This window comes from Carassius gibelio, chromosome B24 (assembly GCF_023724105.1).
Source record: "Carassius gibelio isolate Cgi1373 ecotype wild population from Czech Republic chromosome B24, carGib1.2-hapl.c, whole genome shotgun sequence".
NCBI lineage: Eukaryota > Metazoa > Chordata > Actinopteri > Cypriniformes > Cyprinidae > Carassius > Carassius gibelio.
The window spans coordinates 8015812-8030176 of record NC_068419.1 but is presented as its reverse complement, the minus strand read 5'-3'; the positions used below and the strand labels follow the sequence as shown (position 1 = coordinate 8030176).

Genomic DNA, 14365 nt, shown 5'->3' with positions numbered 1-14365 from the left:
ACTAGTTTTACACATCAGTTTTAATTAATTTTACAAATTTTTACAATTCATTAACACAAATTCTGAGTAATTATTTTGAGAGTATAGTTTCTAAAATTCAATTAACAGAAAGCAGTCCCCATATTTTGAATTTCTTACCCCGGGATGTATCATAATATAAGTATCAGTATCAGATGTATCAGTAATATGATAACAGGATCCTGGCTAATACTGTTCCTGTCTCTCTTGTGACCAATATAAAAGCAGAAGAAAGACAAGAAGCAACAGGAAACAGTTTTGTTATTTTATGTATTTGTGTTGTTGTGTGTAAATGTTTGTGTGGGTCAGTTGAAGAAAGGTCGAGCTGAAAAGTCAGACAGAGGCTGACATTTGTGAGTGTGGCGGAGAGTCAAGACAAACTAAAGTATTCTCAATGCGGGGGTGTAAGTGTGGGTGGGAGGCTTTTTTGGACTGTGTTTCTCCATAAACATGCCAGCTGTGTTTTATGTCACATCTTTTGAAACTCAAACAGCTGGAAGACAACAAAGAGAATGAGAGAGAAGACACGGCTCAAAAGAAAAACACAGATCGATGGTCATCTTTCAGAATGTTATCAAGGTCTAGCATAAAGCTCTTAAAAGAATCAAAGGCCCAACATTGTGTCCCTAGCCTGTGGAAAAGTCAAGGATGGATAGTTGTGATTTAGGTCATGATCCAGTGTATCTATCCCTGCAAAATTCCATAGACAGAACGCAGCTGTTTTCCGGTAAAAATGCAATGTCCATCATTTATAAAATTGTAGTTTGTTGTATTATGTATAAATATATTTTTATATATTCATTTTATATATTCAATTGATATTAAATGTAAATGTGTGTATATATATATATATATATATATATATATATATATATATATATATATATATATATATATATATATATATATATGCATATTACTTATGTTACATGTACATTATAAATTCCTTTATAAATTAAAATTTAATTGTACAATTTTTACATCAATACTGATAATAATACACCCCCCCCCCCAAAACAAAATTTAAAAAAAATAAATAAAAAATACCAAAATGGAAAAATGGAAAACCATTAGCTTTGTTAGTTTAGGCATCCCAACATTATAATTTACATTATGAAACATAGAAAACGATTCTTTTGAGATACTGGCCAGTGAATATTTTGTACTGACCAGTACAATACATAACAAATATCATATCATGAAAAAATCAAAGCATACAAAAATCATATGATATATATGATATATATTATATCAATAAAATTGCCTGTTTACCAGTACTGTCCCGTTATATTGTCCATTCCAGTTAAATTTATGATTTTTATTAATTTAAGCTTTTTGAAACCAAATCCTACACATTTTCCAACAATGCAATGGAGGAGGAAAGGAGAGAAAAGTCTGCAGAGAGTCTGGCTGGGCCTGATCAGCCATTAGAGATGATAAATCTCCATATAACAATACGGACTGTAGCATTTCTGTATTTATATGTGTGTGGGTTTGTGCCTGTAGGTTTTTTTTATGGCTGTGCATATGCGTAGGCGTGTTCCACCAGATGTTTGGAAGTATTTGTTACCTTTGTGTTTGTTATGACTGTAGGCTGACCGATGTTATACGACCTTGTGCTTTCCTCCCTGCACAATTCAGCAATTTCCAGAATATTCTGCAGGGTCATCTGAGGGATCCTATTGTCCATGCATTAATGTATTTAAGTATCTAATGGTAGGTTATCGATACCCTTGTGCATGGAGCGATAATCCGGGTTGGATGATATCCTATTGGAAACCTGTAGTCAGAGCTGCCATATAGATCAAACATCATATAGAAGTCACAAAGGATGTTTGCAGGGTCCTGCTGTGTGTGTGTGTGTGCAGTGTGCATTGCATTGGAGCAAGGCATGGGTCTGATATCGTCTTGTGTGGCATGACTTGATATCTCATAAACGCATCATTGTGATGGTGTATCTCCATCTCTCATCCCTGTCCTCACGGTAACCCCTCCTCACCGTCACGACCTCATGCAAACACACAATTCAAATTAAATCCAAATCTGAGAGGATGACATTCTCATCTTGCACTTTCCTTCCAGAAATAGCATCTGTAGTTCACTAGAGTTCAAAAAGCTTCTTTTTAATATTATAAGCTGTAACGTGAAAATATCTTGTCACTTTAATTTCTCGGATCCTTGTTTCGTTGCTTTTGCTCCTGTCTTGATCCTCCTATCTGCAGTGAAAACATGTTGCCTGCTTATGCTCCTGGGGCCTATTAACTCTTATCCCTATGGAAGGACTCCTATTCTGTTGCTATCTCAGTAAATCTTTTATTGTTGTAAATATATGATTAAAATAAGTTATGATGTTGTCAAAGCAGACATGATATATAAGTATTTTTTGTGGTAAGCATCATTATTTCTATTGTTCATTTGGGGATTTGCATAAACCTTAAAGGATGCAATGTGTAATTTCTACACCATAGTGGCGACAAATGAAATTGCAATAAAAATAAATCATTGTGATTAAAAGTGTTTACACTTATGAAGAACACTTCTGAAAAACTCTCTTAGATTTATATAAAAGTAAAAGTCCCAAGCCATATCTAGAGACTAAAATATCATTGATTTGAGCATGGGCTCTTTTGACTTGAAATAATAAGCAGCTGCTCAAAATGCCATAAAAACGCCCAGGAGATCACTTAGCAACACCCTAGAAACCATCTAGAACTCTCTAGAATCATTTAGGAACACATATAAACCACCCTAGAATCAACTAGTAACATCTATAAACCATCTAGAACACATTAAAGTCATCTAGCAACACCTTAGAATCAACACATAGAAGCATAACAACTCACAAAAACCTTTCAAACGTTTTAGTGCCCACATAGCAATGCCCTGGCAACCATCCTGCACTCCCTATAATCACCTAGCAATGCCTTAAGGCGGTCGCACACCGGACGAGAAGCGCCGCGTCGCGTCGCGCCACATGTAGGACAACTCGAGGTATCGCACACTGGACGCGCACATTCTATATGCGTGAGCTCAATTTCGCAGCAAGATGGGAGAGTTTTAACTTCATCTATTATTTTAATTTTAAATATATGATTTTAATTGATAAAAGCTGAGTTTTTAACGTTAATTAATGAAAAGAATCTGTGTTATTATAATAAGTCTGTTATTGTTTTGTTGTATCTGTTGTCTAGGCAACTGTGCTGCTGAAAACGTAACCAAACACTTTGTAATGTTTTATTTGAATGAAACAAGTGTGCTGTACTTTAATTTCAGTTTCAGTTTATAACATCTGGGTTTTTTAAATATAAAACTATGCGGATGGCGCTCTGTGGCGCGGCAGAAATTTGAACAGCGTTCTGAGTCGTAGCTGGGCGCCGCGGACAGACGCCGAATGGCGCCGCCGGTGTGTGTACTCACATAGAGAATAATGTGTTCGAATTTTAAAGACGTGGCGCGACGCGACTCGGCGCTGCGCTTCTCGTCCGGTGTGCGACCCCCTTTAGAAACAATCCAGAATACATTAAAATCACATATCAATTCCCTAGAAGCCATTCATAATACATTTGAATAATCTGTATTAAACACCTTCTAAACAAACCAGAACACATAGCAGCATTGTAATGCACTAGCACACTCAAAAACACCTTAGTATCAACATAGAAACATCCTAGCAACCACCTGGAAACTCACTTTTATTACTTAACAACACTCTAGAATCCATCCATGACACCCTAGAATCACCTAGCAACATGCTAAACATATTCCAAACATTAAAACACCCTGGTAACCACCCATAACACCCTAAAATTATCTAGCCTTGTCTTAGAATCACATAGCAACACCCTAGAAACCAACCACATTACAAAGCAATTACAAAGCAACCCAGTAGAAACCATTCGGATTACTTTGACTGACCAACCAACCAAGATCCATTCAAACAACCCAGAACAGACAGCAGCATAACAACACACTAAAACATTTTAATCATTTTAGTACATGCAACAACCTAGCAACCACTTATAACAGCCTAGTGTTGTTGTTAACCAAAAACAGTGTCTCTGTGGGTTGCATCTGTTGAATCACAAAAGCCATATTTAAAATTTTTGCATTTTCTATAAGGTTAAGTGTAATGATCACAATTATATCTTGATTTTTATAAGTGATATAAACAGATGTTTTGTAGATCGTGCTGTCATTTTCATTTAGTGGTGAAAATTACGTGTGTGTGTGAGTCTTGTACAGTAATACTGTATATCCTGCTTCCTGCATGTAACCATGACCTCTAAACACTCTGTTTGTTTTCCTCTCTCTCAGTGGAAGCCATTGTGGAGTTTGATTACCAGGCCCAGCACGATGACGAGTTGACCATCGCTGTCGGTGACATCATCAGTAACATCAGGAAGGATGAGGGCGGCTGGTGGGAGGGAGAGCTGGACGGTCGGAGGGGGCTTTTCCCCGACAACTTTGTCAGAGTAAGTGCTGAACTCAGCACTTCCTTTTTGACCTTTCCCTGCAGGAGGTAGTGGACGGATTCACAGCCTAGTCTCACCACAGGTCAACAGTTCCTCGCCTTAATTTAGCATGGCCAAGCTATCAACACTTTTTTTTTCAGAGTGTAAGTAAGTGGGCAAAGAGTGTTAGGGCTGAGCGAAATGGCTAAAACACTTCTATCTTGAAATTTCACACTTTTGACAGTATCTAATGCATATCTCAATTCGTATATACTGTATGTACTTTGAAAAGGTTTGTTTTTAAATGTTTTTTTTTTTCAGTCAAACAAAGAATACACCCAATTACACTACTGTTCAAAAGTTTTGGGTTCAGTACAGTAAGATATTAACAGTTTGATTTAATGTAAAAATATGTACAGTGTCACGAAAGATTGCTATTTCAAATAAATGGTGTTCTTTTGAACATCTTTCTATTCAATGAAGAATCCTGAAAGAAAATGTACAATGTTTTCACAAAAATATTAAGCAGCACAACTGTTTTCAACATTGATAATTAGAGGTGTGTGATATGATGATTTTTTGATCGTGGATGATAAAAATGTCTCCACGATCTGCTTTTGAAGAAATAAAGCAGCTGCAGTTCTGGCACCTCGGTCATTCAATGTATAGTGCCACATCTGTTCACAGCAGTGTTAACTCAGTAGTAAAGTTCCCATCTCATTATTTGCTTGTGCTTTTAAATGTTTCATTCGCACGCTGGTCTGACATGTGCTTTTTCTGAGCGCCACATACACCTGAAGCGTGCGCGCTAAAGCCTGTCAAACAGCACCTGATTATTCAACTAAGTTATCTTTTGCACTAATACTGTCAAAACACACAAGATTTACATGTACATGTGGCACTTATTAATTTTTGTTTTGTTTTGTTAATCACAAGAACAAATTATATTTTAAAATAGAAAACAGTTATTTGAATTATAGTAGTATTTCACAATATAACAATTTTTACTGTATTTTTGGACACATAAATCATTGATGAGCATTGGAGAAGACTTTCACAAATATTTAAAAAACCTTAGTGAGTCCAAACTTCTGAATGGTAGTGTAGATTCAAAATGTTTAATGAAACAAGTTAATGTTTAGATAAGTTACAGTAAAATTACAGTAAAAAAAATAAAAAAAAATAATTGTTTGCTAAGGCGGAATGAATGGACCGTTATTCTTGGAACTGAAAAATGCATTTGCATTTGGAGGAGTTTACCTTTCAGACACAATTTATGGGAGGAGAGTATTTGAATAAATCATGCAAAGTGAAGATTTGCGTAGTATTTCACTATTATTTAACGTCCAAAAAGAGCATGTCTTAATAATCTTTGTTGAATGCATTGGTCATTATTAATGTAAATGAGCCGGCTTTGTCTGTATTTTATAATTTGTGCTTTGTCAGCAGATAACCCGCAAACTTTCCATTCCCATCTGTGCTTTTATGGGATTGTGTTCTCACAATAATTTGCCCTGTTTAGTACATTTGGCGCTGTATCTCCAAATAAAAAGTGCTTCATGTTTTGATGCCAACAAGTCATTGCGGATATATATATTGAATTTTCATTACATCACTTGTTATATTGTTGAGCTATTTTGTTGAGTGTGTGTTCACAAGTGTGTATGTTTGTGTTGAGCTGAACTCAGCAGGCCACTAATGCTGACTGTCAGAGGATGGAAAGGTTGTGTGTGTCAGTGTGTGTGCGGTGACTGGAAGAGTATTGGTCACAGACTAACAGGATGCTAGTGTTGATTTGGAAAGAAAGTGAGAGAGAGTATTTCTATGACTTGTGCACTCCCTCTCTCGCTCTCTCTCTCTCTCCAGTGACACCAGTACATCAGGGCGTATTGCAGAAAGAAACCTGTGAACTCCACAAGCAGATTGTCATGATCTTAGGTGTGAGGAGTCCACGAAAGCTTGTTAGTGTTGTAGCGCTACATACTTTTTAGCACCAGGAAGGCGTGATGTATGAGACTCTTTCTAATCACTCTGGGATAGGTTTTAGTACTTTATTAGTACAGTTCTCATTGGACATTCCTTTTGTTTATACAGTACTGTAACAGTAATATTAGTGTGAACTTTAGTAAAAATCGTGTGGTTGGCTGAAATGTTTACAAGTGAAGTCTCAAAAGCCCTTGTGTTTTTTTTTTTTTTTTGTTTTTTATGATTTGCATGTTCTATAACCCTGTTGCAAGACAGTTAATTTTCTTGTTATTTAAGTCTCTGTTTATTTGTTCGTTAAGAGATTCTTGTTTAAATGAAAGCATGTACAATTTTACTTGAATCAAAGTTGGTAAGGAAGAAACTGTCCTTTTTAAAAACAAACCATTGATCTACTTTAGGGAAGTTGTTTCTTTCTGTGAAAGCTTACTCAAAACGTGAATCTTTCAACTCTGAATCAAGTCTAAAGTCTCAAACTATTTTATATCATTTCTGATGGATTTAGAAAGCTTTAAATGTGGTTTTGATTTCGATTTCATAGCCTTCAGATCGTCTGTAGGCCTGTAAAAAATGCAGTTTATACAGAGAGACTCTGCAGGTTCGTGAGGTCACTTCCTATTTCTATGGTTCATGGTAGAGGGAAGTGCAGACTTCCTCTGATGGCACTGAGGAAGGGTAGATGCTTAACAGCGAGACGGTGTGAAATTCAACGGGTGCAATTTAAGCACACTTTTCCTAGCTTGAGCACAACCGATTAACTCATTCTGAAGACACTTAAACAGCCCTCATGTAATCATAGTCAAGTTATTTTTCTTAATAATCTGATGATTTTCTTCACAGGCTGGTATTGACTTTATTTTAAAAATAGGTAGTGGTATAGTTCACCCAAAGTTGAAAATGTACAGTATAGTTTTTCTTTTCTTGCAGTGAAAGTGAATGGGCTCCATTGTCTTTCCCATTGGTTATATGAACAAAAACAGTTAAAACACTATTTTTGAAATGTCTACTGCTGTGTTTCACAGAATAAAATCAGTCATACAGATTTATAGGAATAGTTCATTCAAAAATTATAATTAGCGGAAGATTTACTCACCCTCAGGCCATCCAGATGTGGATGAGTTTGTTTTTTATCATCAGAACAGATCTGTCATCAGAATGACAGATGATAAAACACAGGTGATAAAAACACAATAATCCTCTAATAATCCACACAATTCCAGTGAATTTAATGTAATTGAGAAACAAATCTATCAAGACATTTTTAACTTTTGCTTCTGGATAAAATACGAATCCTCTTATTATGATATTGCTTTCTTTGGTGAAAGTCGTCTTAATCAGGTGAGAAATCTGCACAAATCAAGCACTGTTTCCAAAACAAATATGTGAGTAAATTTGCATGTGACAAGACATCAAAAACTCTTTGTTGTTTTTATAATAAGAAAACATTTTAATGTAACTGTTAGATTAGTATTACTGTCAATTAATCTGCCTGTTATCACACTGTATCATAATAGCTTGTTTACTGCTACCATGCGTATTGTATTCTGTTAGCATGCTGAATTTGAGCTTGCCAAATAAATAGCTTCTAAACAAGCTAGAGCAACATTTCCATTCTCAAAATGGTTCGGATAGTTACCATACACCCACACATCTTGCATAGTCTTTTAAAATAAACACAAATCTACCTTCGAAATGGTTGCCCATGAGTATTTACACATCCAAGCCCATTTTCAGAACAACAACGCTAACGTAAACTGTAGATTTTGGCTGCATTGAAGTGTTTCAGAAGTGGTTGATGAAGCAGGGCCAGTTTTGTTATGTTCTCTTTGTGAGTTTAGATAGTGCTGAGTTTGGGGTATCAGTAAAACGGTCTGTGAGTCATATTTCCATCTGAACAGCTCAGAGCACATGCTCATCGTACGGCTCACAGTGGTCTTGGAGCACCGAAGCGAGGTCGGAACATTCACACTTATTTGTGTTTATGCTATCATAAGTTATGTACCTTGTGCAGGGTTCAGCAACTTGATGGTTTTAAAAGTTTAGACAGTGTGAGCCAACATGCTAGCTTGTATTGAGGTCTCTTCCAGAGGAACGTTTTATGCTCTTTTGGCCTGTTTATTTTGATGATTGCTATCTGATTGGGGTTTCTACTTTGTGGGTTTCGCCACAAGTCTCACACAATCCTGTGGGAAACACTGTGATGCTAATGCCAGGAAGTGATATTCGCTGTTAAACAATCTCTTTACCCCATATATGTTAACAGCTAAATGTTTAAGTTTTTTTTTGTGTTTTACAGTGTCTTTATTAGACAGGTTGCATTTATTTGATCAGAAAATACAGTTAAAAAGTAATATTGTGAATTATTTACAATTTACCTTTTTTTTTTTATAAAAATGTAAAATGTTTCTATTTTAATTTGTCAAATGTTATTCATGTGAAGCAAAGTTGATTTTGATTTCACGATTCGATTCACATGACAAAATAAAATGAGAAAATTGTATATAATGTAAATAATACAATTAAATTGAGATTTTTAAAAATCAAATTAATAAATAAATCTCTTCATATAACCACTGCATTTTAATCATGATCCAAACAAAGATGCTGCATAGATGCAACATGAACAGTTTTTAATCTAAATTAGATTGTATAATTTCGAAATTTGAAGTAACAAAGCAGCGCTGAACTTATAGGGCCCTATCATACACCAGGCGCAATGCGACGCAAGGCACAGCGCAAGTGTGTTTGCTAGTTTCAGTCCAGTGCCGTTCGCATTTTTCCGTCCAGCGCCACGTCGTTTAATTAGCAAATGCATTTGTGCCCATTTGTGCGCACATCAGCGTGCTGGACTAAAAAAGAGGAGTGTTCAGGCGCATTGCTGACGCATTGCTATTTTAAGGAGCTAAAAATAGACAGCACCATAGACCAACTCAAACCTGGTCTAAAGTCTAAAGTCAATGGCGCAATATTTTTTTGTTATTTAAAGAGCGCATTGGTAGAAAATGTGCCTCTGGGTGGGTCCACAGTGCGCCTTGACTTTGCTTATTACACACAGGGATGCATCACACAACTATGCCAAATATTAATAACAAAAGAATTACAGTGTAAAAGAATATTATTGTGTAGGCTACATAAATATAAAAATTTTATGATGGATAGACATTGTGTGTATTAGAATTAGGCTACATATTTGCAATTCAGCCTATTGCTACTTATAATGATGAATGAAATTGGCTAATTAATTGAACAATCGTGCCAATACACACACATATATATTATGCATTTTAACTTCGCACACGAGCAGATCGGTTTCTTTGCTTGAGAAGCGTTTCGCTTTTCCATCAACAAATTCCGCCATGTAAATGCCAGGAAGGCTTCTGGCTCTTAAAGGGAATGGGAGATGACACTCTGATTGGTTTATTGAACGTTATGCCCATTACTCATTAAGAGAATAGGGACAACCCATTCCAAAAATGCACCCCGGCGCACAGACCGTTATTCCATCGTTAAAATAGCAAAAGTGGATTTGGAGTTCACCTGCGCCGTGCGCTTTACACTTTGCATTTAGATCATTAAAATAGGGCCCATGAACTTTAAAATGCATTATACCGAGGCAAGATGAAAAGAAAAAATACCATCTAAACTTTTCTAAAGACAGTAAGTTCACCTCAGACATACATTCATATAAATTCCTACCCCTAAATGAATCACTATTTGTTTACCATCTCAACCGATTTGAATTGTCATATATTTGAATCAATTTTCAACTGGTTCATGGTTAATCATTCTAATCTCTAATCCTTCAAATTATTGTAATATGCTGATTTGTGCTTTTTTTTATTTTGATAAATCTTTTCTGAAACACTTGAAGAAGCACGTGCGTATATATTTTTGTTTTTTCTCAGGAGACAAATCAAGAAACTTTGCAGAAACTGAGAAAATAGAAGTCTCCATTCTCTCTCCATTTAATGATAATTCTAGGAGAATCTGTTGAGCATCTCTGTACTGTCTTGTCTTCCCTGTGGGTGTGTGAGAAAGAGAGTGTGAACATTAGTGTGTCATGAAATAAGCATCTGAAAAATGTGTCAAATTTTTTCTAGCTTCATTCTCAGACCCCCTGCTCACTTGCGAAGTATGTAATCTTATGTAATCTCACAGTCTTCGGGTGACAGTGCATAAAGGAAACGGTTACATACCAACCAGAGTTTAGTAAACAAAGTCTCATTTAGGGCTGCACAATTATGCCAAAAATCATAATTGTCGGTTATTCCCTTGAAATTCCATTCACGATTATCAAAATTTATATTGAATGATGTTTGTACCATTGTTTGATGCAACTGCATGCCGTATTTTTATATGATAATGTTATATCTTCTAAAGTGTTCAGCCTCAAATGTCAAGTATTCATTGGATTGGTTTCTTCTTTAAATTACAGAAAGTAAAATAAAACTAAAATTAAAATAATGGAAAAAACGCTTAAGATAACATTATATTAATAATATAACATAACATAAATGAATTGCCGCTTTTAATGATTACTTACTTTTGGCATCCGTAATTGTAATTGCGATTAGAAATTCAGTTAGTCGTGCAGCCTTAGTTTCCTTGGAGTTCTTTGCTCATGTGATGGGAAGTCCAGATCATTCAGCAAAATGAACTATTCTTTTTTCGAGTCATTTCGTTCATTTTTATCAAAATATAATAAAAATATTACGTTACTTCCCTAACATGTCTGCTAATACTTATGCAAACGTTGATCACACTTAAAAAACACAAATCTATAAGGATATAAGTCAAGTCACCTTTATTTATATAGCGCTTTAAACAAAATACATTGCGTCAAAGCAACTGAACAACATTCATTAGGAAAACAGTGTGTCAATAATGCAAAATAAGAGTTAAAGGCAGTTCATCATTGAATTCAGTGATGTCATCTCTGTTCAGTTTAAATAGTGTTTGTGCATTTATTTGCAATCAAGTCAACGATATCGCTGTAGATGAAGTGACTAAGTGAACTAAGCAAGCCAGAGGTGACAGCGGCAAGGAACCGAAACTCCATCGGTGACAGAATGGAGAAAAAAAACCGTGGGAGAAACTAGGCTCAGTTGGGGGGCCAGTTCTCCTCTGACCAGACAAGGTCTTTACAGGGGATCTGTATCTGCGGCTCTAGTTGTCCTGGTCTCCGCTGTCTTTCAGGGCTGTAGAGGTCCTTTCTAGGTGCTGATCCACCATCTGGTCTGGATACAGACTGGATCTGGTGGCTACGGTGACCTCGGAATAAGAGAGAAACAGACTAATGTTAGCGTAGATGCCATTCTTCTAATGATGTAGCAAGTACATCGGGTGTTATGGGAAGTGTCTGGTTTACCTAATTAATGCAGCCTAAAAATCCTTTAACGGATTTGAATATTAAAAGCATATTAGTATGTTATGTGTAAGCCAGGTTAAAGAGATAGGTCTTTAATCTAGATGTAAACTGCAAGAGTGTGTCTGCCTCCCAAACAATGTTAGATAGGTTATTCCAGAGTTTAGGTGCCAAATAGGAAAAGGATCTGCTGCCAACAATTGATTTTGAAATTCTAGGTAAAGAAACAGAAAAGATGAATTCATTGTTTACCTGGGTCTTCAGTCTATGATTAGCTCATCTCACCTCTTATCTGACAAGTTTTCAGGTTTGAGTTGCTCTTTCATTATCTGACAGCCCCATAAGCTTGAACCTATGCAGTCTGAGCCGGAAAGAGAATTGATTAGTTCATTGATTTGAGAATAATGTACATTTATCTTTAAGTGAAAGAGATAAGAATACATGTTGGCAATTACTGGTGTTTCCTGTTTGAGGTCTGCCACAGCTAAATCTCACCCTTATCCTGTTTGTCTGTCAGTTTGTGATCTGTCAGGATGCTTGTGCTTTCACAAAGCTCAATCAGATCTCTTGTAGTTCAGCTGAGCCGCCACATGCAAAGGGGAGGTTATGATAATGAAGGATGATAAATGCACAGGCGCTAGCGTTCTAATGGGCTGGTCAGTTCTTGTACGAGGGGAGGTGGGGGGCTTCCTTTCTGGCAGATTGGTTCAGTCATGCATGAACTCCAGCTTTCTGTTTTGGTGATGTGATAATGGACTGATAATTTAGCCTCTTCTGTGATTAAATGAGCGATGTAATTTAGAATAGACAGGCATCCGTTCTTCACAAGTGCTCAATCATGTCTGGACTCATGCCATCCCTCTGTTTGCCTGCTTTTCTCCTTCTCTTTTTTGATCTCATTTCATTCTCTGATTCAAGTCGACACAGCTGGCAAGGATGATTTCAGTATCATGTTTTTAAATTAAACTCTGATAATCTGCTATTCTCTGAATTCAAATAAGGAGATTATGTTCTGTCATAAATGACCTTTAACATTTCATTTTCCTCTCTTAATTTTTTTTCTGTCCTTCAGGGTAATTATAGTTTCAAAATGTTATTTTTATTTCATTAAAAATTTTGGATTTCAGCAGAAAACTTAAATTCCATAAAGAGTGCTTATTGAACATATTTTTTTATTATTAATTGCATTTATAAAAAAATAGTGGTATTAGTATTTTATACCAATATAATAATATTATAATACAGTAATATATTATAATATTTTTTTAGGCTGGGTGAGATGAATTTTTAATGTATTACGTGTGTGTGTGTGTGGCATAGATCAGATTATGATGTCATCCATAACCAAATTAATGCCATCAAATACTTATTGCATACTTACACCTTGCATACTTCGACACAATCGACAGGGAAATGTGTAATAAATGTGCCATCCCTGCTACATTTAGCATTAAATTGCGACGACCAGCATCTCCAGTGTATTCATGATGCTCAGATCCGGTGTCAGATGGTCTGAAATGCAGAACAGTTAATCACTGGAATTGGCAAAGTTTACATTCCTGGCATTGAATATTTGGACTATATTCATGATGAGCTTAATTCTTGGTGTTGTCTTTGCAACATTTCACAGAGAACGTTACCATTATTTGTTGTCATTAACGAATGTATTACAGAGAGAAAGAGAGATGACATATTTATTCATGTTAATAATTTTTTTTTTCCACTGCTTGTTTTTGTCTTCATAGCATTAACTGCAAGGGGCTTTAGATTTTACTTTCAGCGTTTTATGACACTTAGATGTCTAACTAAATGTGTATGTTTTTCTGCATGCGATTGTCATTTCTACCTATCTGTACTTTTTTATGTCGGAATGTGTGTCTCAGCATGGGGCTCTGTTGTCGCTTCACTGCACTGATAATCCATGGGGTGGCAGCTCTCAAAACTGTGTCACAGGCAGTGATGCATTTCACCCTGAAATGTGGAATTCTGTATCCTGGACCCAGCAACCTGAAGCACTTAATGATATAACTGGGTTGTAGAGCATTTAACCTCCTAACCTGAAAGAGAGGTTTTGGTGCTGTGCTGGATTCTCAGCGTTTCACATCATTCATTGTTCTCGTTCCATTCTTCTGTTCTACTTAAAACTTCACTGCACTGCAATCTTGACATGATGTATTTCCAGCCACCACCACCACCATTAATGAAGACATTATGGGGGATTTCGCAAAGCCTTGGAAATTTTTGAACATCTGTGATGGACTTATCAAATTAGCCAATTGAAGTTACCAAATTGCATGTGCAGAGCTACATTAGCTCGTCTAAACAATAAATAGCCTAGCCGACTTAAAGAAGCACTGAATTTGACAGTTTTTTTAAAGGGTTGAACTTAGGTAAGGTTACATTATTTTGCAGACGCAAAGGTCCCTTTCTGTTGTCAGTAGTGTAGCAATGCATGAAGCACAGCTCAAACAGAAGTCGCTTTCAAACCAAGCAGCTTTCTGTTGGTAAGCACAGCGAATTTGCATGACCAGTTGAACCCGTTGTGAAA

General features: G+C 36.2%; 1 protein-coding gene across 4 annotated transcripts in view; it reads left to right on the top strand.

Annotated features, from left to right (window-relative positions):
- sh3kbp1 (SH3-domain kinase binding protein 1) overlaps positions 1-14365 on the top strand; it is a 48548-nt gene that overhangs the window by 8362 nt on the left and 25821 nt on the right. For all 4 annotated transcript variants that reach the window (XM_052595475.1, XM_052595479.1, XM_052595478.1 and 1 more), the window contains exon 2: positions 4333-4490. In XM_052595475.1, coding sequence (XP_052451435.1) covers positions 4333-4490 — 158 coding nt within the window. The remainder of the gene's footprint in view (positions 1-4332; positions 4491-14365) is intronic.